Source organism: Primulina eburnea, chromosome 3 (genome assembly GCF_022965805.1).
Source record: "Primulina eburnea isolate SZY01 chromosome 3, ASM2296580v1, whole genome shotgun sequence".
In the NCBI taxonomy this organism is placed as follows: domain Eukaryota; kingdom Viridiplantae; phylum Streptophyta; class Magnoliopsida; order Lamiales; family Gesneriaceae; genus Primulina; species Primulina eburnea.
Window position 1 is genome coordinate 924,243 of NC_133103.1, and position 26,398 is coordinate 950,640.

The following is a 26,398-nucleotide window of genomic DNA, read 5'->3' on the forward strand; positions in this document are numbered from 1 at the left end:
CGATTTGAGCGCGATAAACAAGTCCCAATACACCTTTGCGAGGTTCGAACACTCATTACCTTCTTTTTTCACCAAGGCCTTTGCCAGTCCAACTGTGCCATGGGGGCAGTATATGGTGTTAGTATTATATAGTAGGATAGACAAATATTTTTAAAAAAATGATAAATGATATTTAAATTATCGTGTATTTTTAGTTTTAATATTCATATTTTATTAAATAATTATAAAATTAGGTTAATTAGTTGCACTTCATCATCGTAATTTGATCACCGCGGCCAACAGAAAAACAGAAACACACACACACACACATATATATATATATATATATATACATATAAACCCTTCAACTGTCTCATTTCCCTCTCATTCCACACGCTCCCTTTCTCTCTCTCTCTCTACGTCCTTACACAAGAGCGGTTTTGGCCAATTTCCTGATCAAATCGTCCGCACATTACCCTAACTCAACATATCTTCGATCAAACAATGGCCGACGAATCAAAGAGTCCGAAGAAAGGATCTATCACGGAAGAAGACGCCGCCGCGCTTCTTGAACGGTGACTTTTCATTTTTTTCAGAATGATGTTGAATTTCCAAGTGAAAGATGAATTTTACGGTTTTTTACCAATTCGTTCTTTTAGGTACTCTGTGGAGACGCTTCTGACACTGCTGCAAGAGGTGGAGCGAGATGCCGGAGACAAAATTGATTGGGATGAGTTGGTGAAGAACACGGCGACTGGAATTTCCTGTGCGAGGGAGTATCAAATGCTGTGGCGTCATCTTGCGTATGGGAATCTGCTAGAAGATCAAATTGACAGTGATGCAGAACCTATGGTAATAATTCTTTTCCGCATGACATCTACTGTAGTATCGTGAATACTTCAAAATACCGATCCTATCTTACTTATTTGGGATTTAGTTTTACCAACACTTTTGTCTTCTGATTATAGGATGACGACAGTGATCTAGAATTCGATATGAAAGCTTCTCCGGCTCCAACCAATGAAGAATCTGCTCTGGCTGAAGCGTGTGTTAAAGTATGCCGGTGCATTATAGATAGCGACATAATTGTTCTGGAACTGTATGGATAAAGATAATCCTTGTTGACTTGATTTTGTGAAGACATAGGGAGTGGTGATAATTATTTCGAGACGAATCATTACGAATTTTTATCTGCAAGAAGTAGAAAAATTAGATTAAATGTGGATGGATCTGACATGTGTACGCATGGATCTTGGTCTTTTTTTGTCTTGATAAGTAACATGTGATTTCTTTTTGACTGCTTGTCAATACTAATGCCTTATGTTTGTCCAACGAGAAATTATATGGTCTTTTGCAGGTGTTAATTGCTTCTGGTTCAAATAATTCAAATCCTCCTGCTGACTCAACTATTGATGCTCCATTGGCTATTAATGTACGAAGCAACAAGGCATCCACTGCTTCTTCTGATAGTTCACTTCTCGCGGATGCTATTCAGGGGACTAAGGTTACCATTCCTGTTTCTGTACAAAAATCAACTGGTGGTTTGACTCCCAGTAGAAGAAGTGATTGGTCCAAAGAAGAGGACATGAAGCTCACTGCTTCTGTGCAAAAATATGGTGAGCCAGATTGGGCAAATATCGCTGAAGGAGATTTCGAGAATGGTAGAAGTGCATCAGAGCTATCTAAGGTTCTTCATCAACCAAAACGTTTATGCTTTCCTATCACACTGTTTGCTTTGTTACCATTTGCAATTATCGTGTCAGTCGTGCAATAAATTATTAATATCTTATTTTGTATGTTCAGAGGTGGGTCAACAGAGGCTGCCCCTTGTTGCATATGAACCTAATGTACTTCTCCTTTGGGGAATAAAATGAAGATTGTGATGGCTGATAGCTGTGTTCTGCACAGGAACTATGAATGAATATGGTTGGAAAAAGGCTTCATGTTTTTTTCTCCTGTACTTTGTATGCGTTGCAATGTGCAGTCTACAGATAGTTTCCCCTAAACTGGAGTTCGAGAACAGATTACTTGTTTTCTGATGTAACGAGGTTTTCATTTACTTTCGTGACATTTGATCCAAGTCATCTGGCAATACCCTACATAAGCCATGGTTGATAGATATTGTGTACCACTATTTTTTAGCATGTCTGGATATTGATTAAAGCCATAGCTGATAGACCGCTAGTGTTTATTGTGTCTGGGTATTGATTAGGTTACTTTGGTCCAATTTAATCCTTCATATTGCTTTTTAATAGTTTATATTTGATTAATGAAATGAACAATTTCAGAGGTGGACAAAGCTTACGAAAAAGCTGCACAGCTCAAACGCAGGATCCAGTTCACAACTTTCTGAACCTGAACTGGCTGCGGCTCATGGATCTCTGCCAATGGACAACACGTTAAATGTGACCAACGAGATCAATACCGGTAATCTCTCTTGTCTCTATTTCTATGTTTAGTTAACCCCTAAAAGCGCATAATGCCTCAGATTCTTTTCTTCTTGAAACACCACCACAAGGTACAGAACCCCAGATCCAACCTTTTAAACTTCTCACATATTTCTTTTCTTGAAAAATCACCAGAAAGTAAAGAACCTCAGATTTAACCTTTTAATGCACCTGCATCACAACCAGTTAAAAAAAGCCTCCAATGAAACATACTTCTATTGCAGATTCTGCCAAAGCTGCTGCGATTGCTGCTGGGGCCCACATGGATGCTTCTACTGAGGGTTCCTCACGCAAAGACGTTGTTCGTTTAAAAGCTGCGGCCGGTTATGTGATGAGAAAATACAGGGCAAGAAAATATCAACTGCCAAGCAATGTGCGCTCTATTCGCCGTGGCTTGGCTAAGGCTCCAATTTCCTCTTATTCTGCTCCTGTACATTCTGCAGCACGGGCAGTTCAGCCCAATCCAGTGGAAGCTGCCCCAGTCTTGAGCGTGTCATCCGAAAAGACCAACTCTACAGCCTCTATTCCATCTGAATCAGAAGAGAGCGGATATCAAGCTTCTATTTCCAGTAATGATCCAGAAAATCATCCTCTGGATGCTCACGTGGCTGTACAAATCTCAGAAGATGAAGAATTAGGTAATAATATCAAATGCCTATTAACTGGGGTGACAATAAGCAAAGACGCTGCCACTGTTTTTAGGGTTGGGGAGCGGGGGGAATAACTTTAGCATGAGATTTCGAATAACAATAATGTATTTGATCTGACAGGAGATGAAGATGTTGAAGCAACCTCAAGTAATTCAATAGCACCAACAGAAGACGATGAAGAATAAACGAACCATGTATGATATTCTCATTTACTGGATTACTGCGTAAATCTGTAACAAATATTCAACTAGCCAAACCCCTGAAATGAAATGCTATTTACTCGTTCTTGTTTAAATCGTGATGCAGATTCTATAGCTTCGGCGAGGTATAGGAAGAGAAACAGGAAACATACCAATCATACAATAAAAGAGGTTGAATTTGATACAGTTGACTTGTAATCAAGAAACTTAACGTTGGCTTCTTGTCTTTCTTGGCACTAGACAATATCTGGCGACTCTTACCTGTAGATATGTTAGCGAAGTTAGATTTGTGCGCGCAAAACTAATCTGAAACTGTAACTAGGGAGAGCAAAACATTATGAGACTACATTTGTAAAGTTTGGTTTTGAAAAGTACTTTAGTTTTTGCAGCTTGATTGGAAAATCGAACTTTGCACATCTTTTTAGATTTTACATCGATATCTTAGATTTAAATGAATTAGTTTCATGCAAACTAAATATTATGTTATTATTATCTTGACTGTTGATACTTCGACTATGATGTGGATTGCATTTTGAAGCATTTGATTAGAATAAAAACGAAGACACAGGAAGTGGAAATCGAAATTGAAACATACCTTTCGGTTTTGATTTGTTTTAATTTTGATTTTGAAAAACTTAATAAATTGAAATATATTATTTATACATGTGCAAAAATAAGACCATATTTATCATGTTCATTCATATTTATGCATTGCTAATTTGTACCACATGATCGAAAATTATTCAAGAGATATGATTTAATTTAATAGAGGCATGGGACTACGAGCTCATTAATTGATTTGTGAGAATAATAATCATTTGTTCATTATTTTTTATGTGAAAATTATCTTTAACTTATACGATTTTGTCCTAAAGATATAATATATATATATATATATATATATATATATATATATATATATATATATATATATATATATTTGTGGACATACACACAGACACACACACGCCAAATATTTATATATATATATATATATATATATATATATATAAATATTTGGCGTGTGTGTGTCTGTGTGTATGTCCACAAAGTCAGGGACTTCAATCAGAGTCGAGCAAGTTATCTAGCCACGGTTGGTGAGGGCCGTCGTGCCTCTGTCGTCAAGGAAGACTGTTCTCCTCTCAGTATGAATTTCCTTTCGTACTATTTTAGTTTAGTGCTGTTTAGAGTTTAATTTTACGCTTGGAATTCTGAATGGACTCCGTAATTTCTCTATAATTTGATTGATGTTTGGGAGAGCTGGATTCATTCCTTGAATTTGAACTTTTTTTATTGATAAAAATGCTACTTACGTTAATGTGAGCTTGTCTAATTCAACTTCCTAGGGCAAGATGTTAAGTTCACGCTTGGAAACTCATCTTATTAACATTTGGATTAAAAGGATCTATAAATCTACGAGAAATTGGCTCTGCACCAGTGGACATAAGGAGTCAGTGGTGTCATGATACAAGTTTCAAATTAGCACCATAACAGTTTACGAGACCTTATAGAGCAGTAGTCCGAGATGGGCCATAGTAATAGTTGTTTTCCAGTTTGGTTTTGCTTTCACTATTAATCAGGTGGAGAACTAGGCTGGTCAGTAAAGGCGATACTGATTAAACTTTGCGCTGATTTCATGCTTCCACACATTTGTTGAATTGTAGGAAAAGAAATATCAAGGTCTGGTGGTTACTAGTTGTTGGCGGACGAAAGCATTTTCACATCAATTTGTTTTCTTTACATGATGAATGGCCTTGTAAGTTACCTACACTATGTACCAAGTAGATGGTTTTGGCCATCTATGCTATGCTTTATATGTAAAAAGAGTGCATTGCATGCCATGCCATTTGTTCTAAGTTTGTAACATGCATCGTCTACAAACGACGCGTAACTAAGCTACGTGTCATAAATCTATTGATTGCATGCGAAAAATTAACAATCTGTCATGTGAATGATGCAATAAATACCAGCCTCTCCGGCCTTGCTTACCTGCACTATTCGAGTGATCGTAATGTAGTGGTTTGCTTCAGTTTTTTAAGAATAATTCTGTCAAGGAGTTATTATTTTTTATGATTCAAAGTTGTTGTTTCGATGGATGTGCAATTTTCTTGGTTGCTGGTCATTAAGATCGATGGTGGTGTCTATAGGTTTAAACTAATATCTCATTGGGATCTTTTTATCTTTTGCTGAAAAAGTTGATTGATTTTGATATGGATTTTCTTAGTGATTGGGTTCAAATTTCTTCAATCTTCACCTTTAGTATGTCCAATATTTCCTTGGATCTTCTTATTACTTCTATTTTTGACGTCTAAATCAGATCTCTGCAAGCACTTAAATTTTCTCAAACCTCTGCCCCTCATGTGCCCAAAAAAAGGAATAAAACGCAATTTTGGTTCTTAGTCTGGTTCAAAAAACTTAAGTTTTTAAATGGCGTGATTTTTTCATGTAACAACTAAACATTTTCATTTTTGGTAGGAGGGAAGCAGTGAACCTCTGCAATGGAAAATCGAAATTCTTTGTGAACTTGGTAGGAGGAAGAGTAACAAGCATAAATGAACTGGATATACCAGAGCACGTAATGAAAATGATATATCGGTTTTGTCATATTTTCATTGGGATGTCTATAGGTTTGCTACTCTTACATTGGATGCTTTTTTAAATCTTTTGCAACTTTTCTCATTGGGATCTTTTTATCTTTTGCTGAAGAAAAGTTGGTGGATTTTGATACGGATTTTCTTTGCAATTGGGTACAAAATTTCTTCATTGTTCGACTTTAGTACGTTCAGATCTCTGCATGTACTTAAATTTTCCCAAATCCCTTCCCCTCAAGTGCCCAAAAAAATAACTAAAACACAATTTTGGTTCTTGGTTTGATGCAAAAACTGAAGTCCTTTAATGACGTGATTGTTTCATGTAACAATTAAACAATTTCTTGTTTTGTAGGAGGGAACAATTGAATTTCTGCACTGGAAAATCGAATACTTTGCAAACTGTGTAGAAGGAAGACTAAGAATCATGAATGAACTGGATACACCAGAGCATGTATTGAGCAATGGTATATCGGTTGTCATATTTTCTGCTCGTTTGATTAGGCAGGTGATTTACTCCTTACATTCATCTATCAAATTTTTAAAAAACTTCCTTAGGGTAACATTTCTCGTGATAAATACATAAAACATATGCACATACAATAAAATTATTTCCATTTTATGTGCCATTCTTGTTAGCTAATGCTCTAACTTTTCGGGCGTAGGACTGATAAAAACGAGGGTCCTACAACATAGCAACATCATCCATGTAAGTTTTCTCTCTTTTGGAAATGAATATACATATTACATACATTTAAAATCCCGTGCGTTTAGATGTAGCGTGTATAAAATACAAGGGAATATGTTCCTTGCATATTCTTGAATTGTTGAATGAAAGTTCTTTTAAGCTATACGAATTCACGATGTATGTGGTTAAAATAGTTTGTGGTATGAAATGTAATTTTAATAAATTCGTTATTTTTTGTAATTTAATGTTGATTTCATTGACAGATTTTTTTATTTTATGCATTGAAATAAACTCTGGCATGGATTTTTGGAATGATGATTACTCTTGACGAAATTATTTTTTTTGGAATGATGATTACTCTTGACGAAATTATTTTTTAAGCTCTAGAATTAAGTATATATTTTTTCACTCATCTATCTATGATAATTTCCCAAAAAAAATCAGTGTACTATGTCCTATAAGTGCGTCTTGGTTGCTGTTATAACACCAGTGTGAATGAGCTCAATTCCGTACACATTATATTAACACTTCCATTCATTTCCATTTATATATGAGTAATACTGTTCACTCATTCATTTTTAATTTTATTTACATTAAATTAATAAATAAAAATTTTATTTACATAATTTAAATGATTATTTATTTAATAATATATTTTTAGGTGTTCTTTAAAATTATTATTTTTATTTTACGCGTATAATTTATTTAAAAATAAACTTTATTAAAAATTAAACTTTTCTTTTAAATTCGATATAAAAGAAAAAAATCAGACTATAAATACAATAAAAACAACAATTATTAAATCGTTGGCACGAAATTTAAAATTAAAATTTTATTATTATTTTAATCATTTTTATTATTAGATTGTTGGTACAATGTTTTTAAAATAAAAAATAAAAGGAAATTTAAATGAAATCCACTAACCTCACGCCCATTCAAGACGCATTGAAGCACGAGCCCGAAAGAATTTGAGAAAAAAAAAAATTTTAAAGTTGGGTGAATGTCTAGCTTAGGGCTGTAACATAGCTCGAGTTCGGTTTGATCGAGTTTGAATAATTCGAGTTTGCAATCGAGTTGAACTCAAATAGTTATTGAGTCTAATCGAAGTTTGTGAGCTATTCGACCACACACACACACACATATATATATATATGGATGATAATGACGACGTGAATATCGCCAATTACAGCTTATGGAAATTTGCTTCTACTTTGTGTTTTGTGTTGAAAGCAACGGTTACAAGCTGTAGCTGGAGCAGCCTGAGAACATTCCCACATGTCTTGCAACAAAACCCTACCCTAAATCTTTTGTTTCCTCAATTTTCAAGAAGCTCAAACTATGTAAATGACCACCCGTTCAAGTGTCATTTATGTTGCTATAACAACAATCGATGGCAATTTTGTTCTTCGATGCAAACTATCGGAGATGGTATAAGCTTTTGTCTGTTACTCTGTATCTTGTTCTTATGATTCAATCCAGAATACAATTAAAGAAAAGCATTCATCACTACCATGGTAAGAGAAAATAAACCTGGGATCATGTCATTTATAGATCAATATTCATTTTATTACTCCTACTCACACAAGTATGTATGACCAGAAACGTTGGACACAGACAATACACCAGAAAAGAAAGCCGACAACATTAACATCAACATCAACCCAGTCTTTGGAAAATACATCAATTTCTGATCTATTCAATATGTAAAACAAGTATCGATATTCGAGTATTATTTATACACACAAATTATTACCAACGAGTATTGCTATTCATAGGGGTGGTTACCCTTACAGGTTAACCAATCGCCTAGAGCAGATGGAGCAGTAGAATCTGCGCTTGGTCTTGAAATAAAGCGGCACGAAGCACAAACGCCACTGGCTCTGCACGTCCATAGCTTGAACCATGCCGCCGCAGTATGGGCAAGCCCCCGGCGCCGCCTGCCTGCCTACCACCCTCTCGTCCTCGTCGCAAACAAAAACAAAGCACATGTTTTCCCCTTCAAGAAATCGGTCGATCGGATATTTCTGAACCTTTTTCCCCACCAAAAAAAAGGAAAAACAAGAATTGGGTTTGTGAGTCGAATGGATGATGAAGTTGATTAAACGGAATAGTTGATTTGTGATGAGAATTTTGATGGGTTATTGGGTTTGTATAAAAGAGAGGCGGTGTTTTCGGAATTAGCGACCTGGTTCATTTATTTCGGATTCTGAGACGGAAATTCCGTGTTGAAGATTCTAGCAATCTAATGCGCGTTGACGTTTCTATGGAAGACCACGTACGCGTGCTGGTACTTTAAAATAATGAATATGTCTCATGTAAGACCGTCTCACGAATCTCAATCTGTGAGACGGATCAATCCTACCCATATTCATAATAAAAAATAATATTCTTAGCATAAAAAGTAGAGTGTGTCTCACGTAAGACCGTCTCACGGATCTTAATCTGTGAGACGGGTCAACCCTACAGATATTCATAATAAAAAATAATACTCTTAGCATAAAAAGTAATATTTTTTCGTAGATTACACAAATAAGAGATCAGTCTCACAAATACGATCCGTGAGACCGTCTCACACAAGTTTTTGTCTAAAAAGTAATATTTTTTCATGGGTTATCCAAATAAAGATCTGTCTCACAAAATACGACTCGTGAGACCGTCTCACACAAGTTTTTGTCTAAAATAATAATTCAAAATTATTTTACATGGTACTTTTAAATTTTATATATATATAATATATATATATATATATATATATATATATATATATATATATATATATATATATATATATATATATATATATTGGAAAATAAACATCTTCTTCTAGTGATAAACCGAATAAGTCATGGTTCAACCGAATGAGGAACAAGACCCTCTCAAATGTAGAAATGCCCCATCACAAAAATATGTCAAAAAATAGCATATCTTGATAACTAAAACACAATTAAAGTCGATAATCGTTCAAAACTTAAAATTGATTTATTTTTTTATTTCGCTTTATAACATTTGAGTCGAGAGCTTTTGTTTCCTTAGTATCAACCCCTTTTTAGGGGTGTTCAAGTTGTTAAAATAGGTAAGTGTTGGATTACTTTCACCAATACTTTCTTAAACAAATACATTACACAAGATTTGTCAAGTGTGATTTATTTGACTACCGTGATTTATAGATTACTGCATTAATCCTTTAATTTATCCAATGAATATCGAAAAGTAGTGATTACGAATTCCATCATCATAAAATATATATATTTTAAGTAATCTCAATCCGTGCCAAATAATAACAACAACAGATTTTGTCCTTGTAAAAAGAATAAAAATAATACCAATCTGAAAATTCAAAATTGTGCACACAATAAAACCGTGTAAACCACGAGAGATGTTATTGGGGCTTCTACTATTGCATAAATGGAATTAGATATTAGGCTTTTAGCAATTTATGATTGCACGATATTGAACCAGGAGCATGAGCACATATTGGAATAACGATTACATCGAACATATTACTTGTGACCTAATGGAGTCGGAAAAATAAGTGACGATACAAATAGAGTTAGCAAATATATTGAAATTTTTTATGATTTACATTTTGACAACTTCAATTGAAACTATGCCTTGATTCATATTATAAATAGAAAATTAAAAAGGGTCAATTATTATATTGCATTTTAGCAAGCCCATGAGACTCAATAATGCATATTTCTGAATTTATAATCCAATAACCCACTCGAGTGCAATTTAAAGAACGTTATCTAAAGATATGACCCAAAATGAAGCAAGAGAGTGACGCCATACATAAATGTGTGTGCAATCGGTCTATTCGGTTACCGACCGAACTTAATAGACTTATAACCGATTTAATTTTCGAATAACCGAACTGATCAAAATATTCGTAGAAATCGAATTAACCGAACCGATTTTCAAATGGGTTATTTCGGTTACCGACCGAAATAACATGTTTTTAAAATATGCGAATTTTAACACATAAAAAAAAACAATGGAGAGCTTATAAATAACTAGAAACATTGAATAAAAAATAACAATAACAAATAAAAATATTGAAGATAAAATCATTGGATGAATGAGATTCCTTCTAATGCATGAAAAGTTGAATTTCCTTTTAATGTATTTTTAATGCTCATATACAATTTAAATTAATATATACTAATTCGGTTTAACCGAATTTTTCGAATTAAAACCGAAACCGGACCGACTTAACCGATTTTTTAAAATTTCAAAACCGAACTTCCCAATTAATCGAACTGATATTTCTAAATAATTCGGTTCGGTCGGTTAATTCGGTTTAACACACCCCTATACATAAATAAAACTATAGACCATGTAAAAGAGGAAGTTCATTTGGGAATTTCAAACCAGGCTTTAGGGTATATATGTAAATCAAACTAACGAAAATCTGGTTTTGAAGTTGCACTTGTAATTGCCATTTTGCTCAAATTTATGAATTTTTACATTTAACTTCTGGAAGACCAACATACGCCAAAATATGAGAAATTCGTATGATTCAATGATCTTGAGATACACGAAGAAATAATTCCAGTGAATGATAAACTAAATTCAATATCATGTCTTAGGGCACCCACAATGGGGCCCCTCTCCAATGTGAGTGGGCGTTATACAGGAGAGAGGGCATGGGGCGTTCAAAGAATTGAATGCCCACGTGCCAGTTTATTTTTTAAAAAAATTGGCCAATTATAAAACCGTCGCTATTAGCGACAGCTTTTTAATAGCCGTCGCTGATTTGCTGACATGCGGGCCCCACGTGTTTTGAATTGAACATTTAGCGACGAATTACGAAAACCCGTCGCTGTTGGCGAAAAAAACCGTCGCTGTTGGCTAGGAAACAGCTACTTTATACTAAATTCATCTATAAATACTCATCAATTTATACAACTTATTTCAATTATTCACACAACCAAATCACTCTAAAAAAATTCTCTCTACTATTTTCATCATCTCAATTTTATTTTGAAAATTTATTTCTATTATACTATTTTCTTCGAAAATGGATGAAAGTAACATCTATGTGAAAAGATTTGGGCGAGATGGAATTTGTAATTTTAATTTATTGTAATTTTCGATTATTGTGCTTTTCAATTATTGTAATTTTGGAGTATTGTACTTTTCAATTATTGTAATATTCGATTATTGTACTTTTCAATTATTTGATTAATTTTAAATAGATGTTGTTCGTAATATAAGATAAAATTATTTTACGCAATAAATACATTTAAAATAAATAATATTATTTATTTTAAATAATAATAATATTATTTATTTTAAGTAATAATTATTTAAAATGTGTAAAAAAATTGAAATTATATTTATTTAATGTAAAATAATAGTAAGATTAATGAGTGGGCAGCGGGACCCACAAATAATGAGTGTGAATGTTAAAATGAATGTGGGAGAATAGATGTGTTAATGTAATGTGTATGTGGCATGTGAACCCCACGATTTTTGATGAGGTGGTGGGTGTTATAACACCCACCAATGCGGGTGCCTTTAGTAATTGCCACGACGTGAATATTAAATATAAAAGCGGATAAAATTAAAGGAGTATGAGGAGGCCAAGTGTTGCACTTTGAGGTTGGTGGTGGGGTTTGCTAGTCCACAAAAATATAAGCAAATCGTGGACAAACGATTAAGGTCTGTTTTGGATTTTATAGAATATTAAGTTTTCTGTATTTTCTTAGTTTCCAGTAAATATCACATCATTCACCATCAGAAATTGGGGGTCGCAAAGCCGACACGGAAGTGGTGGAGGGCCCTTTATCTCGGGCATTCTAGGCTATCCGAATAACAGAACCTGAAAACCAGATCCCACGTCTGAAATCCGCCAACAGGCCAGACAGTAGTTTTAGGTTATATTTAATAAAATTCCTACCGCTTGATAATTAATATAATATAATAGTATAACATAACGGGGATTTGGTGTTTATTGAGCGGATTTAGTAGGGTGGTCACGCATGCCACTGGACTCGTCGGTCCTTACTTCACCAATTGGAAATCTGACGATTCAAAGTATTTCAATAATACATTATAAACTGTGATCAAAATTAAAATAAGATAAAACAGCCATAAAGAAAACTTTTGTTGCTATGAGTTATATTTATAAGTTATATTTCTGGTCAGTTTTAAGAATTTTTTTGTAGCACAAGTCCATATGTATTTATGAATTATGATTTGAATCATATTTTCGAAGATTTTTATTTTCTACTTAAAGTTAATTATATACATCTCACCAAATGCTTATTTCAGCACAACACGCACGCCTCTCTCTTCCCCCTTCCTCTATTAAGGACAGGGCTTCTCCTATAGCATAGTGATTGGAATTTTCTTTTTCCTTCTCTTTCGGTGGGACGAAAAAGGAAAAGAATAACAGTGGAAAAGGAGGAAGAAAGGTGAATATAAAATAACGGGATCATTAGTTAGCTTTTGCTTTCGTTTTAATCAATCGTTGGAGTTTTTCATGGTTTTTTAATTGTCACTGTTGTGTTCTTTGATTAGTTTTAACGAAAATTTTATGGGTTTGATATGGTTAGTTTGCGTTACTTTGTTTCTTGATTGGTTTTTTGTAAGACCGAGTCTCTATGAATTGAATTTACTATGAAGAATCGATATATTTTTCCACGGTTTCTTCAATTTCTTCTGGTCTCCGTCCGGTTTTGAGTTCGTACGTCGGTTTTCTTGCTTCTGTTTCCCTTTTGCGATCTGTTCGTCTTATTTTTTTTTAAAATCTCCAGATTGTTTTGGATTTGATACCCAAACCTTGTTTCAGTTGAATTTTTAAGGATTGTTCGGTTGTTGTCGGAGTTGGTGCGTTTCTTTGGAAGGGACTTTATTTTGGTTATTTTTTTATTTAATCATGGATGATTATGATCTTTTACAGGAATTTTTTGTTGTTATGTTGTTTGATATGTTTATCGAAAGATATAGGATGGTTGTTTCTCTTTTCAGCTCCCCAGAATACTCTTTGCTTCAATTTTGTGGTCACTTGATTTTGATAAGTGTTTCTTTACGAGTGAAGCCATTGAACGCAATATAATATTAATAAAATACCATTGCTAAGTTTCACACATACATGTATATAAGAAGGAATTGAAATGTTCAAAGGATTCACCATTTTACTATTTGTGCTTTTATTTGTCCTCTTGTAATATTATTTTCCCATAGACTCCCCTCTTGAATTTTTTTGAGCTTTTTTATCGTATGCTTTGTGTTTGGAGTGTTCCACATGAAAAAATGGGGTTTTTATTGTGAAATCCCTTCCTGGCATTCATCTGTTGTTGATTCTGAACATGCCTATGTTGTTATGTTTTAGAGTTTTTCACAGTTACTGCTTAAGTGCTACAGTTATATATTGTGTACTCAATCCTAGGTTGTTTTTATAGGCTCTTCATATGTTTATGGATGTTTTACTACTATATTATTTAAAATGTGCATATGCTCTCTATTTTACTTACCATTCAATGGATAACTTTCTTCTTCCACCGTACATAGACTTGTATGTTGTTCACTGTTGGCAAGCCACTTTTGTTGTAAAATGCTTATGATCTTTCGGCAATTTCTTTGGCATTCCATTGTTGTTCAACCAAAATTGTTGTTATCCTTATTTTATTTGAAGCTAAAAGAGTCTGCTCTTGGTGAAACAGGATAGAAGCTCAATTTAAGGATTAATGGATGCACGTGCTGGTAAAAGAAGTGCAGGTGGGCCGATCGCTCAAAGAAAAGTTCCTACTGTTGCTTTTAAAGATGCAGGTTCTGCGAGGGATGAAGACGTTCGATTTTGTAATCGAATAGGATGTAGCGGGAGAATTAAGTACAGTCAGACTACAAATTTCGGAACCATAGATAGATCCAAATGTCCTAGACCTTCTTCTTGTTCTTTGCGTGGGAATGGAATAATTGGAACTTCTTCTAAAAGAAATTCTGCGAAGATGAGTGAAAAGAAGTTTAATTTAGATTCAAGGAGAAAGTTGTTTTCTCATTCAGAAAGTAGCGTGTCAGGTGATTCACTAGGTAGAAGTCCAACTTATCAATCCAAATTAGGGATTAACAACTCTGAAAAGATTACTATAACGGAAAGTAGAATTTCAAATGTATCTTCAAACATTAGACCTCGTAAACCCAGCATCCTGCCGTCTTCTTCAGATTTTTTGGCTTCTAAAAGCATTGGCACTGGGCCATCTAAGAGTAGCACTTTGAGTAGGTATAGTCAAAGGAGCCTAAAATCTTGTTCAAAACCTGATGTTATACCACCTAGTTGTTCATCAGTGTCAAAGTCTATCACAGAGAATGCAATGAAAAAGAGAAGCCATGAAAAGGACACCAGCTCATCTCATAGTGGGAGAAAAACCACCGCCCTATCATCTTTTCATAGGCATGTATCACCTTCAACTAGGCGTACCTCAATCTCCAATTCAAGAAGAAATAGTTGCATAGTTGGAGGGGATAGCAGTGCTACCAGTTCTGCTCGGGCTCGAAATTCAGGAAATATAAACAAAAGAATGAGGCCTAAAGACCGAGAAAATAGACAAAAGTTTTCATCCATTGGAGAACCTTCCGATTCAGAAACACCTAATAACACCCTTTCTAGTCATTCAAGCAGTAATGGTGATAACTCCTCGACTTTGATGTATTTCAGTTCGGAGGATCTTGGTTTTAACCATTCAAGGAATCGTCGTGCATTACCTCAGGATAACCTTGATGGAATCGCTGAGGTAGTGTTCTTGTTATTGAGATGTAACAATTGTTTTAGTTGGGTTTTTCTGAACTAATTGTGTCTCTCCATTATATCCGTCAAAATCTCACTTCACAGGTATTATTAGCTCTTGAGAGGATCGAACGTGCAGTGCTGACGCATGAGGTAACTGATGTTTGTTTACCACACATATTTTAAAATCAAAATTTATGATCTTATTCTATGTTCCCAGCAAGTACTAGCTCTGGAGGCCAGGTTTTTCCTCACCGGCCTTAACCTCCACGACCAACATCGAGACATGAGGATGGATATTGATGATATGTCGTACGAGGTTGGTTTTGCTTTTACTTGTTTGTCATACTTTGACTAATGATAAACATTTATAATATTCATTTTTTCCAGCGTGTTCTTTGTTAATTTTGTTTGAATCTAGGAGGTGGTTATTATTTGTTCGCTGGTATTTGCTCGAGTTTTATGACATTGAATATGCTGCGCCTTTGACAGGAATTGTTAGCTTTAGAGGAGAGGATGGGTACGGTAAGCACGGCCCTCTCGGAAGAGACATTGTCGAAATGCATCAGGAGAAGCATGTACCCGAAAACCCCATTGGAAGTTCGAGATACGGGATCAAGTGAGGATGGACGTGACATCAAATGCAGTATTTGTCAGGTATTATATATGTATATATGGGACCAATTTTAGACCAGAACTCAGGTACAGCGAGCTACGAAGCTATGCTAAAAGAAAAGTAAAACGAAACAAAGTAGATTCTTCATTTCATTGATTGCACGACTCCTCCATATTTTGCAGGAGGAGTTTGAACTCGGGGACAACGTTGGGACGTTGATTGAATGTGACCATGGTTATCACATAACGTGTATCACCCAGTGGTTAAGTCTCAAGAACTGGTGCCCGATTTGTAAAGGTTCAGCAGCCCCATCACAATCATTTTCATCTTTGTGAATGGCTATTTATCTGTACAGAGCTTGGATTTTCTTGAGTTTGTTACTTTTGTGAATATTCTGTCCTACTGGAATTTTAGTCGTTTTAGTGATACTGCCTACTGCCTGCCTTGTGCAAATGCGTGCAGTATTCCAGTTATTGTCTTTCTTTGGCTTTATTCTTATTTTCACTTCTAGAATTTTTTTAAAAAAAAAAAATCAGGCAAGTTTATTTTTTATCTATTTATGAAAAAAAGTTGAAAATCTCAAAAATAAAAATGTGAGCGACAGTTTTGGTATATTTCTCAATTTCCATTTCTTTTTTTCACGCCTTCCAATTAAATTATTATTTTAAATTATCATTCACTCACTATTAAAAACAATTATATCGATACATATTATGATGTTAATCTTGTATATTGTCATCAGTTTGATAACAATATTATCATTTTGAATAAAACATAGACTGTAGATTATTGTAAAATATGTATTTTTAGAAAACATTATATGCACATTTCCATGATTGGACACTTTTATATGTTTCTTAACCAAGTAAAGTGGCAACTCCAATAATCGAAAACTAAGCTAGCTTTAAAATAAATGGAAATTGACTTTAATCCTTGGTCATCGATTTTTTTTTTTGGTTCAGTCCTTGAGTACTTTTTTAGTACCATATTTCCACATGAAGTGTACCATATTTCGTATGACATAGTACCACAATTTTGTGGATATGAAGTGAACCAAAAAAATATTTTGATTGAGAATTTTTCACCAACTTCTCTTTAAAATAACTATATGCTATATTTTAAGAACTTAAAAAAGAAATATTATATTAAACGATCACGATAGTTTAATTTTGGCCTCTACGTGAGTGAGTGAATGAGTTTTTATAAACTTAGGTTAGATTTGTTACAACATAACAAATGGTGTAGTTTTCTTTTGTAATCGTTGGATTATTAAATTACAAAGGAAAATAAAAGAATCACAAATTTTATTAAAAAATGGATCCTGATTTTATAATCATAATAACAAATACAACCCTGAATCCAAAAATAGTTACAGAAATGTGAAAATAAATATGAATTTGAATAAACAAAAATGGCAAATTGGAAAGTAAAAATCAAAATAAAAACTCGTACAAAAGCACAAGTTAACTAAACCCGCAATGTCCTGAAATAAACGAATCCGATCTTTCCATTTCAAATTCCCATTTTCCTCCCAATGGCAGATTCTCGATCCGGTGCTGGCGGAAAAATTGTCGCTAATAGGAGGAAGCAGCGTCTCGCTACCACCCCGTATGACCGCCCGCCCTCGCAGCCTCCGCCTGGTAAAAGCCCTAGTTGGTTTTCTGGCAGAGTTTTACCATCTGCCCGCGCCATAGCTTCTGGCGCTGGAAAAATACTTGCGAGTGTTTTATACTCCGAATCTTCATCTTCAGAAGAAGATGAAGACGAGGACTCAGGTGCTGGTACGCATTCACTTCTGTTTGGGGTTTTTTTAAAAACAATTATTATTTCCTTTCCGCGCCTCTTGGTTTCATTTTTTTTGGTTTCAATTATGAGCGTATTCATGATTTAATTTCTACCATATGCGCGTGAAATGGTACTTTTCAATATTCTTGATCCTCTTCACCTGTGGCAGTCTCCTGCTTTTACAGTTTTTTGTTTTCCGTTAGCTAAAGTAGATGTGATGCAACCTAAGTCACGGAAAAAGGAGGCATTGATAGAAGTTTATGGATACATTTGGGATTATTATCGTGAGCGCTTCAATGGATGGTTATCCTTTCGATTGCACATCGTCACTCTGTAAATTAAAGCTGGCAATGATTTTTTTATACGCTTTGACTTCATATAAGATGTATTATGCAGTTTTATGACGTTGAGTTTAAGTCATAAGCATATTACACCATGAAAGCCTTAAACTTGCTTTTGCAGAGTTTCTGTTAGTGATAATTTTGATAAATGTGTACTGGTGGTGGATTTATTAGGTCTTTTTTTATTTCCACTTTCACCTACTCTCTTTCATATATTGTTTGACTTACTCATGTTTTTGTAACTTCTTTTCTTCTCTATCTTTTCGTTTGGCAAAAGATGGTGTTGACAATGATGAAGATGCTTATGATGGAGATAAGGCCTTGCATGAGGTAACCTCACTCTTATCTTATAATACCACTGTTGCACCATATTAATGTTAAGATTAATATTGGTGGATCCCCCATTTTTTGACTAGGTGTCATGTTTCTATTTATGTGCGTTATGCATCATCGTCTACAGCAACAAAGCAAAATGGTTCTGTCAGAAGGGACATACTCTAATTTTATATTAGAGGGATTGGACAGATTTTATTATTTGCTGTGGTTGATATCATTCATGGTTTGTTTAGTTTATGTCTAAGAAGGGGTAAAATTAAATGAACTTTGTTAGAAGGATGATTCACGGTATGTTGAGGATACAAAAAGATTCCTCCCTTCATGGAATTTATAGTTTGCATTTACCTTTTGTCTTTTTGTTCCTTTGTTAAATCTTTTTATCAATACAAACCTTGTCACGGCAAAAGAATCCAAGCACAACAACACACGATCTTCCCAACTCTTTGATCAGGCAGTCAGTTAACTCATATCCGAACCCCAATTTCGGTAGAATAACTTGGCATCATTTAGATTGTTTTAGAGTCTCGTATCATGTAGTGCGTCCTTGATGGACGATCTATACTGAAATCTGTATCTTGAGTTTGAAATCTTTTCATAGCCAGAAAACAGAATCTGTACTACCATTCTTTTAAATGTTGATGATTGAAATGCCTCAAAAATATCCTCTATCATTTTCGGCTGATGGTTCCTTGATATTTGTGTGCAGAGGATTGAAACAAAACGGATAATTGAACAACTTATAATGCAGGAAACTTTCTCAAGGTAATCACAAGAACTTTGAGGTATTTGTACCTGGCTTGAAATTTTCTGGTTCTAGTTTGTAATTATTTTTTTCTTTTATAACATTCGTTATTTTTTCCATTTCTCTTTCTGATAAGAAGTGATTGTTGTCAAGAATGAGTAATTATCTTACATGCATTTAGTTTGATGGTGTTAGTTATGTTTATCGGTTTTATAGAGGTGAGATGTAACTTATGCTGGTAGAACTCAATGCCTAGACACCAGGACCCTTTATGCTGTACTTGAACCTCGCAACTGATATCCATTGGGCATGTGCTAAACTGCTAATGTTTTAAGGGCACAAATGTTCACAATAATCTGATTGGCTGTACTATGGATGTTGTTGATTTTGCTTACTGTTATTTTCATCTTTTATCAGGGAAGAATGTGATAGGTTGACTGAACTTCTTAAGTCACGAGTTATTGATTGGTCGATGGAAAGAGAGAAAAGAATTGCTGCCCATCCTGGGAAAATGACAGACAATGGTTATTGCCTTACAAGAAATTTTATATTCGTCCTGGGGTGAATTCTTCTCATTATTTAATATATTTCTTATTTTCATTTATAGAAGTTGGGGATATGTATAAAGAAGCAGTTTTGGAAGCAAAAAAATGGTTTCGAGAGAAGAAAATGGGGCCAAGTTCAGTGGAAAATACAGATGAAGGGACGTGTGATCCCAACCCCTCTGGGACCGAACATGTTAGTGATAACCTTTTTGTGATATTTGATACATACTACATGCTGGCTGATCTTTTGTTAACCAGTAATAGTTGGATTTTTTTATCTTTTTAACTTAACTTTCTATATTCCTGTTACCTATTTTATACCCAAACAGATTTTCTTCTTCATTTTTGACATCAACGATGTCACTTTTGCGACCTTTTGAGTCTGAGATTGGTTCTTGACTTTACAAAGAAATCTTGGTATTAGGATAATGTCATCTGATGATTTGATTTTGCTAATAATGCAGGTCAATAGTGCGGGCGGTTCTCCTCTTGATGTGGCCAGATCCTATATGAGAGACAGGCCACCTTGGGCATCTCCCACGAAGCAAATTGAGTTAAGCACGCCTTTGACAGCAAGAATGGAGTTGATCAAAGAAGGAACATCATATTCAGTTGGCCATGACTCTTTGTCTTCGTCAAAGGTGCATGCCTGATTATTTCCTCTTTTTACTTCTGTTCCTGCATCCGGAAAGCAAGTCACCTCGTGGATTGCTGAAAACTGAACCTTTTTCGTTTGAAAACATCCGAATTGTTTTTGGGTCTGAAACTATAAATGTGTTACTTGTGTCAGTATATCTAGTATCTTCTGCTTCTGAACTTCTCGGATGGTCAGTTTGAACAACAATGTGATTGCTATATTAAATAAAGTATCTTGAAAAAGATTGAAGGTGTGCCGGTGTATTTTCAAACTCAAGTTGAAGGGTCTATTGAGTCTGTCCTTCCAAAATTCAGGGTGCTTTGTGGCCATCACATCGACGATTTATCAAGACACATAGATAGCTGAAAAACAAATTTGTTTACAAAAAATGTTGCTGTTTATAACAAATTTATTAATCTCATAATCTTTTTTCTGTACTTAAATGATAAAAAAAATGTATGTTAGTTATGCAGGGCTATGTCAGATGGATGATGTTTTTTCTTGTTGTCCTTTTATTTACTTTGTTTGCACTTGTTTCGGGTCATCCTATGTATTATCCTTTGTTTTAGACTTTTAATGTTTATCGAAATGTTGCAGAAACGGAATTCTGTTACATCTGGATCATGGAATATCCAAGAAGAATTACGGAGAGTGCGCACAAAAGCAACTGAAGATATGCTTCGCACTCCATCTTCCAGGATTGATCCATCATTGTTTGCTATTGCAACAAGTAGGCAGGAGGATATGGAAAAGAAAGCTATTGAGCCAGATTCTTTTAGGAAAACTCACCAAATAGGTGTGTTGATGGATGCTGGAGTGAGTTCTGATCCTGTCCTTGCAGGTTGGTTTATATCTTGTCTGAATGTTCAGCTAGTCACTGGCGAGCTATATTTATCCGAAATAACATTGATCTAATTTATATGTCAAACAAGTGTAACTAACAGAAACATGCATTTAAAAACATTGAGTTTTGGTCAGCTTTGGAGTCGAGGCAAGATGGCAAGGCAAGTGAAGCACTGTCAACCAAACCAGCTAATCTTTATTCAGGAAATAATGAGGTAGTTGTTGAGTTTTTTTTTTACTTTTTATAAGCTGTTGATTAGTATATAATCACGTGGAACTATAAACTGGATCTGGAATAAGTATTTAGAACTAAAAGCTTTTAAATTGCACTTGTTAGTGTCTTAGACCTTCAAGTTTATTTATTCTTAAAGGATTCAAAAGTTGGTCAAATTGATGGTGAAAGCTTTACACTCAAACTCTCACGCCCTACCAGTTCCAAATCTGAGGAGCTCCATACTGGTATGTACTCTTTATTATTTGTATTCGAATTTTAGTTAAATTTATTTTGTTGCTGAATGCTGATAACTATTGAATAGAGAATCAAACAGGAAATATCAGCTAAGCCTTACATGTGATTTAAATGTTTGTGTAGCCTGTAGGTTGCCGCTTGTTAGGTTCTGTTATGTTTCCTTTTTCACTTCTCAGTTGTTTTGAGATTAATTAAAATTGAAATTTGGACCCTAAATCATGCATCTTGTGGAGACTACTCGCAAGCGGCTTTTATTGGCCATTTGGCTGTAACAAATCCAAAGAAGAGTTGAGGATAGCACAACAAGCAAAGTGACATGGCAGAGGGGCTAAAATAAACCATTACGTAGCTCAAATAGTTGGATTTATACTAGGTGATTTGAAAAGTTTCATATTTCCTATTGTCATCAATCCCTGTACACAACACATTTAGCACCATCTGTCCATCTCTTATCAAAGAACGATTTTAAAAAGTCAAGGTTCTTGAGCACTTCCAAAATATCAGTTAGTCACAGTTTACCACAAGTGGGCAAGTCATTGTGGTGTTGATTAATTTGTATAGCAGAATTTCTGAGACTGTGTGCGTGTTTATGTTTGTATATGTCCTCTTCACCTCAACCTCTTTACAGATTCAGAGGGACCTCCAGAAAACAAGGTTACTGAAATTGGTGGAACACCAGAAGTAAATGGTTTTTCGCTATCTCAGACTAGGTAATGTAAAAATTGCTCTCTTCTTCCGATGGTGAAAGGATGCTGCACTATTTCTCTCATAACATCCATTCTTACAACTAATACTGGTTCTACTTCTCAGTTTGTCTCCTGGAGGTGTTACTAGCCAAAACCACGAGCAAGACAATGAGGATAGCCACAATACCAACAAGAATAAGTCGCTGAATGCTGGCAATTTGGAGGGCAGATGTGAGCTTTCGACCGAAACTTGTGTAGAAGTTCCTATTGTTACTGAAACCGCTAGCATTGCAAGTGGTTCTCAGAATAGTTTGAGCAAGCAACGTGAAGAGTTATCAGAAGAGATGATTCAGCCGTCAACAGATGGAAAGACTGATTTTATGCATGGAAAGCCACAAGCGAAAAAAAAAGGTGGGAACCTCAGAAGAAGCAAGAGAAGAGGTAAATGAGGATGTCATTTTGTTTATTAGTTCAACTACGCTGTACACTATTTTAGGAAAGATCTTCCACAAGTTCTGTTTTAGGACAATATGATCGAGTAGTAATTTAGGCTGCCAAGTATTTCATTTTAGGCTGCTAAAGTATTTCATTTTATGAGCTTTTAAGTTGTTAGAGTTGTTTTCGCTGATACTCTAGGGCTTTTCCGACTGTAATTGCATCAGCAATGATGTTCAATTTGTACTGGATGTTGGAGTACTCTGGTTATTTATTTATTTTATTATGAATTAGCTGTTTTGGCGATCAAAACTGGTAAAGAGTAATATGCCAGTTAGATACACTAGCACCTTAACATGAAAAAAAGTTGTGTTTAGATTAAACACACACGCACACACACACCAAATTGGAAAAAAAAGAGTTATGTTTTTATAAAAACGAGTGTTTTTTTATATTCACCAAATTGAAAAAAAGAGTTGTGTTTTTATAAAAACGAGTGTTTTTTTTTTATGTAAACAGTTATATGTTTAGATAGAACAGTGTAAACAGTTATATGCTTCGATAGAACAGTGAAGTAGCCTTTTATATATGTATATACAGAAACAGTTTTATGTATGTTTATAAAAAAAATAAGAATAGTGAATATAGTCTCTCTTTAAAAAAAAATATTTTCAGAGATAAACCGCAAAAAAAATTTTAAAGTTATATTTTTTGAGCTATGATGTTTTTTTACAGAATTTTTAAAATCCTGTCAAACACAATATTTCACAGCGAAGAACTTCTTTAAAGAGATGTTTTTGAGCTAAAGCTTTTGTATCTTTTATTTTTTTAAATGGAAAAAAAGATACTATCATTAGACGACGGCAAAAAATAGAAAGAGATGACAAAGTTGAGAGCTTGACATGCAGTTCATGCGATGAGTATTTACTAGAACTTTCACTCTGTTTCGATGCTAAGCAACAAGCGATGGAGATTAAATTTTAAATGCAACCTAAAAATCCAATTCACGCAGCATCCACCATTACTTGCCTCAAAACAGCAGGATCGTCCCATCCATCAGCCCCAGTATATATGCTCGACAACACAACATATCGTCCACAATGCCGCGGTTCCAACTAAAGAACTCGTTTCCCTAATTTGTTTCCCAACTCAACAGGCCCATAAACTCTACATGCAGTCAAAAGTGCACCCCAGGCAGACGCAGTAGCCTCAAAAGGCATGCTTCCCACAAACTCACATGCCTCCTTTAAAAGCCCAGCTCTACCCAAAAGATCCACCACACACCCATAGTGTTCCATATTTGGGACAATAGAGAAATCACGTGTCATAGTGCGAAACATTTTCAGACCCCAAGTCCACGAGCTTTGTTCGAGCTCAGGCTGAAAGGACCCCAACAAAAGTAACTTCATTCGGGCAGAATGTTGAATCTTTCATTGCCTCAAACATGTGTAAGGCTTGTTTTCCCTGCCATTCGACACCATAGAACAAATAATTGCATTCCAAGCACATGCCTCTTTCACAGTCATCCGATCAAAAACTTTGATAGCATAATCTAAACAGCCTGTTTTCCCATAAAAAGATATCAATGATGTTCCAAGGAAAACACTCGACTCCATATTCCTCTACAAGTATCCATGAACTTGCTTTCCTAAACATAATGCATAGGCATCATCCAAATTCGCACAAGCAGAGAGCATGCTTACAAAGGTAGCCTAATTTGGCTGTAAAAGACCGCCAATAACGAACCCATCCACCATCATTTCTCCAAAAAAGGCAATGGCTTCCCTAAACACCCTTTTCTCATGTATGCATTGATCACACTCGTCCACTAATAAACACCTCTCTCGGGAATGCTAAATAACATTGAAACAGCCAGTCCCATGTCCCCACGCTTCCCAAATGCAGCAAGCATTGCATTATATGAAACAATAAACAGTCGAGGCATTTCATCAAACATCCTACAGGCATTGCTCAGATCTCCAAACTCTGAGAAAAGAGAAAGAAAGGATGCTTGTACAAAATGGTTGAGTAATACTCCTCTTTTGACACATTGTGGGTGAGAGGAGCAGCCGACTGATGAAGCAAAAGACGATTTTTTGAGAGAAATTGTGGCTTTGAGAACAGAAGGAAATGTGTGATCATTGGGAGTGGCTGGATGCTGAAGCATGTGGGTGAACAGAAGGAGAGAAGTGTTTGGCTGAGAAAGATTGAGGTAGGTTCTGATGAGATCATTGTAAAGAAGAGTATTAATCCGTCGATCTGTTATCAGTAGGTGACCATTGGTGATCAACAGCGATTGGATTCGTTTAACTTAATTTGAATATTTGTTGAAGCGAATAAGAAGATGGAGCAAAAACTCAGGCGAAAAGAAGTTCACCTTAAGCATTCCAATAATGTATGATATGAATATGCACGAATGTTTCTGCAATCTGACAACATAGGAAGATAATAATGGAGATCCTGCTTGGGTAAAAAGCAAATAATTAAAATTATCAACTTTCTTTCACCATCTTTTCATTTGTGTAATGTGGTTATTGGAGATGTTTACTCGTGTTTTCGTGTGCTGTATCAGCAAACATATCATCTCAAAAAGATCATGTACACAAACACGGAGCAATTAAATCTTCGAATTGAAGCTATCTTACCAGGTCTTTGTGAGGGAAATCACGAAAAAGCCTTGCATATTAAACAAAAACACAAATCAAAGAACCAGCAGTGGCTTCTTCCCTCATCCCTGCTCATCAGTCATTACCACTGATGCACGCCCGATCACACTTCAAAAGAATTAGAGGACAATTTGGCGGGACATATGTTCGAACAGCTGTTGAGCTAGTTCACCGACTTGTACTACTACATTCTGCCAAACTAACTATCCTTGTATATCCCTCGCTCCTTATATGTTGCTTCTCGATATAATTTTCGAAAACTCTCGCGATTATTGGGAAGTAACTGCTTTATGTAACTGCAGTGATAGCTCTTTGGACTACTCTCAAAGTCCATGTGAGATATCATCATCTTTTGCAATTTATTGGTATGACCATTGAATAGTAAAGTCTTTTTGATCCATAAACTTATTCATATACCGATAAAAAAAAATGATAATATAACGAACATCAGATACGCAAAAAACTATTTTCATATGTATGAATAAATCAAATATTCATTGGTCTCTTGAATTAACTGTCCTGTCAAAGTGGCTCGTAACGCGCATGTTTCCCATTGCAGGGGATGTAAACCAAATGTCGGCGCGATATTTAAAAGTGAAAGATTTTCGACTGCATTGGTCTAAATGAGGCGTCGATATAAGGTAGGATACAGGACATGGGCCAATAATCTCTCCAGCCTTTGATTTATCTGCATGATGAATCAAGAATCTTTATTGCTGTTTTCCTCTACAAAATAAATCAAGATTCTCTCTTTCTGCAAAACTAGAATAAATGAAACTGATTCTGAACAATTTACAGAAGTACCATGCAAAAACTAAAGTCAAGCATGATACACAAGTAATGATAAAGAGAAACAATGCATTGAAGATATTTTTCGGAAAATACAAATCTTTGTACATCGAGCAATGAGTTGATAGGATGTACTTGATGTTCTTTTATGAACGTATTAGGAACGAATTGATTTCTTGATTCTCCCAGTGTAGTTATATTTTTAACAAGAGACCATTGATGATA

General features: G+C 35.0%; 5 protein-coding genes and 1 pseudogene across 20 annotated transcripts; 4 read left to right on the forward strand and 2 right to left on the reverse strand.

Annotated features, from left to right (window-relative positions):
• Positions 1-351: 351 nt before the first annotated feature.
• LOC140825084 (uncharacterized) lies at positions 352-4,089 on the forward strand. 2 transcript variants are annotated; one of them, XM_073186611.1, is made up of 8 exons: positions 352-554; positions 639-831; positions 948-1,034; positions 1,337-1,666; positions 2,268-2,406; positions 2,651-3,064; positions 3,197-3,270; positions 3,383-4,089. In XM_073186611.1, exons 1-7 carry the CDS (start codon positions 484-486, stop codon positions 3,259-3,261), a joined length of 1,299 nt encoding a protein of 432 aa, XP_073042712.1. In that variant the 5' UTR covers positions 352-483; the 3' UTR covers positions 3,262-3,270; positions 3,383-4,089. The 2 variants fall into 2 exon arrangements, with proteins under 2 accessions (XP_073042712.1, XP_073042711.1); XM_073186610.1 differs by lacking the exons at positions 3,197-3,270; positions 3,383-4,089 and having other exon boundaries at positions 2,651-3,190.
• Positions 4,090-4,300: 211 nt separating this feature from the next.
• On the forward strand, positions 4,301-6,808 carry LOC140827958 (uncharacterized). 9 transcript variants are annotated; one of them, XM_073190924.1, is made up of 5 exons: positions 5,041-5,423; positions 5,752-5,903; positions 5,983-6,023; positions 6,220-6,372; positions 6,530-6,808. In XM_073190924.1, the coding sequence occupies exons 1-5, from the start codon at positions 5,368-5,370 to the stop codon at positions 6,533-6,535; spliced, it is 408 nt and encodes a 135-aa protein (XP_073047025.1). In that variant the 5' UTR covers positions 5,041-5,367; the 3' UTR covers positions 6,536-6,808. The 9 variants fall into 9 exon arrangements, 1 of the variants encoding a protein (XP_073047025.1); XR_012117074.1 differs by lacking the exon at positions 5,041-5,423 and adding an exon at positions 4,303-4,421 and having other exon boundaries at positions 5,988-6,052; positions 6,220-6,808; XR_012117075.1 differs by lacking the exon at positions 5,041-5,423 and adding an exon at positions 4,303-4,421 and having other exon boundaries at positions 5,988-6,023; positions 6,220-6,808.
• Positions 6,809-8,170: 1,362 nt separating this feature from the next.
• On the reverse strand, positions 8,171-8,755 carry LOC140827960 (uncharacterized). The gene has a single exon (XM_073190926.1). It carries the CDS (start codon positions 8,538-8,540, stop codon positions 8,340-8,342), a length of 201 nt encoding a protein of 66 aa, XP_073047027.1. The 5' UTR covers positions 8,541-8,755; the 3' UTR covers positions 8,171-8,339.
• A 4,069-nt stretch (positions 8,756-12,824) lies between these two features.
• Positions 12,825-16,325, forward strand: LOC140825086 (uncharacterized). 5 transcript variants are annotated; one of them, XM_073186612.1, is made up of 6 exons: positions 12,825-12,971; positions 14,223-15,290; positions 15,389-15,436; positions 15,504-15,602; positions 15,776-15,940; positions 16,082-16,325. In XM_073186612.1, the coding sequence occupies exons 2-6, from the start codon at positions 14,247-14,249 to the stop codon at positions 16,232-16,234; spliced, it is 1,509 nt and encodes a 502-aa protein (XP_073042713.1). In that variant the 5' UTR covers positions 12,825-12,971; positions 14,223-14,246; the 3' UTR covers positions 16,235-16,325. The 5 variants fall into 5 exon arrangements, with proteins under 5 accessions (XP_073042713.1, XP_073042717.1, XP_073042715.1 ...); XM_073186614.1 differs by lacking the exon at positions 12,825-12,971 and adding an exon at positions 13,035-13,107; XM_073186613.1 differs by lacking the exon at positions 12,825-12,971 and adding an exon at positions 13,251-13,476 and having other exon boundaries at positions 14,204-15,290.
• A 1,042-nt stretch (positions 16,326-17,367) lies between these two features.
• Positions 17,368-23,015, forward strand: LOC140825087 (protein KAKU4-like). Of its 3 annotated transcripts, none has more exons than XM_073186620.1 (11): positions 17,368-17,674; positions 18,303-18,355; positions 19,068-19,123; positions 19,521-19,627; positions 19,711-19,841; positions 20,113-20,289; positions 20,883-21,126; positions 21,264-21,346; positions 21,500-21,587; positions 22,226-22,307; positions 22,408-23,015. In XM_073186620.1, exons 1-11 carry the CDS (start codon positions 17,434-17,436, stop codon positions 22,730-22,732), a joined length of 1,587 nt encoding a protein of 528 aa, XP_073042721.1. In that variant the 5' UTR covers positions 17,368-17,433; the 3' UTR covers positions 22,733-23,015. The 3 variants fall into 3 exon arrangements, with proteins under 3 accessions (XP_073042721.1, XP_073042719.1, XP_073042720.1); XM_073186618.1 differs by having other exon boundaries at positions 17,369-17,680; XM_073186619.1 differs by having other exon boundaries at positions 17,369-17,680; positions 21,264-21,343.
• A 567-nt stretch (positions 23,016-23,582) lies between these two features.
• LOC140825089 (putative pentatricopeptide repeat-containing protein At1g10330) lies at positions 23,583-26,008 on the reverse strand (annotated as a pseudogene).
• Positions 26,009-26,398: the final 390 nt, after the last annotated feature.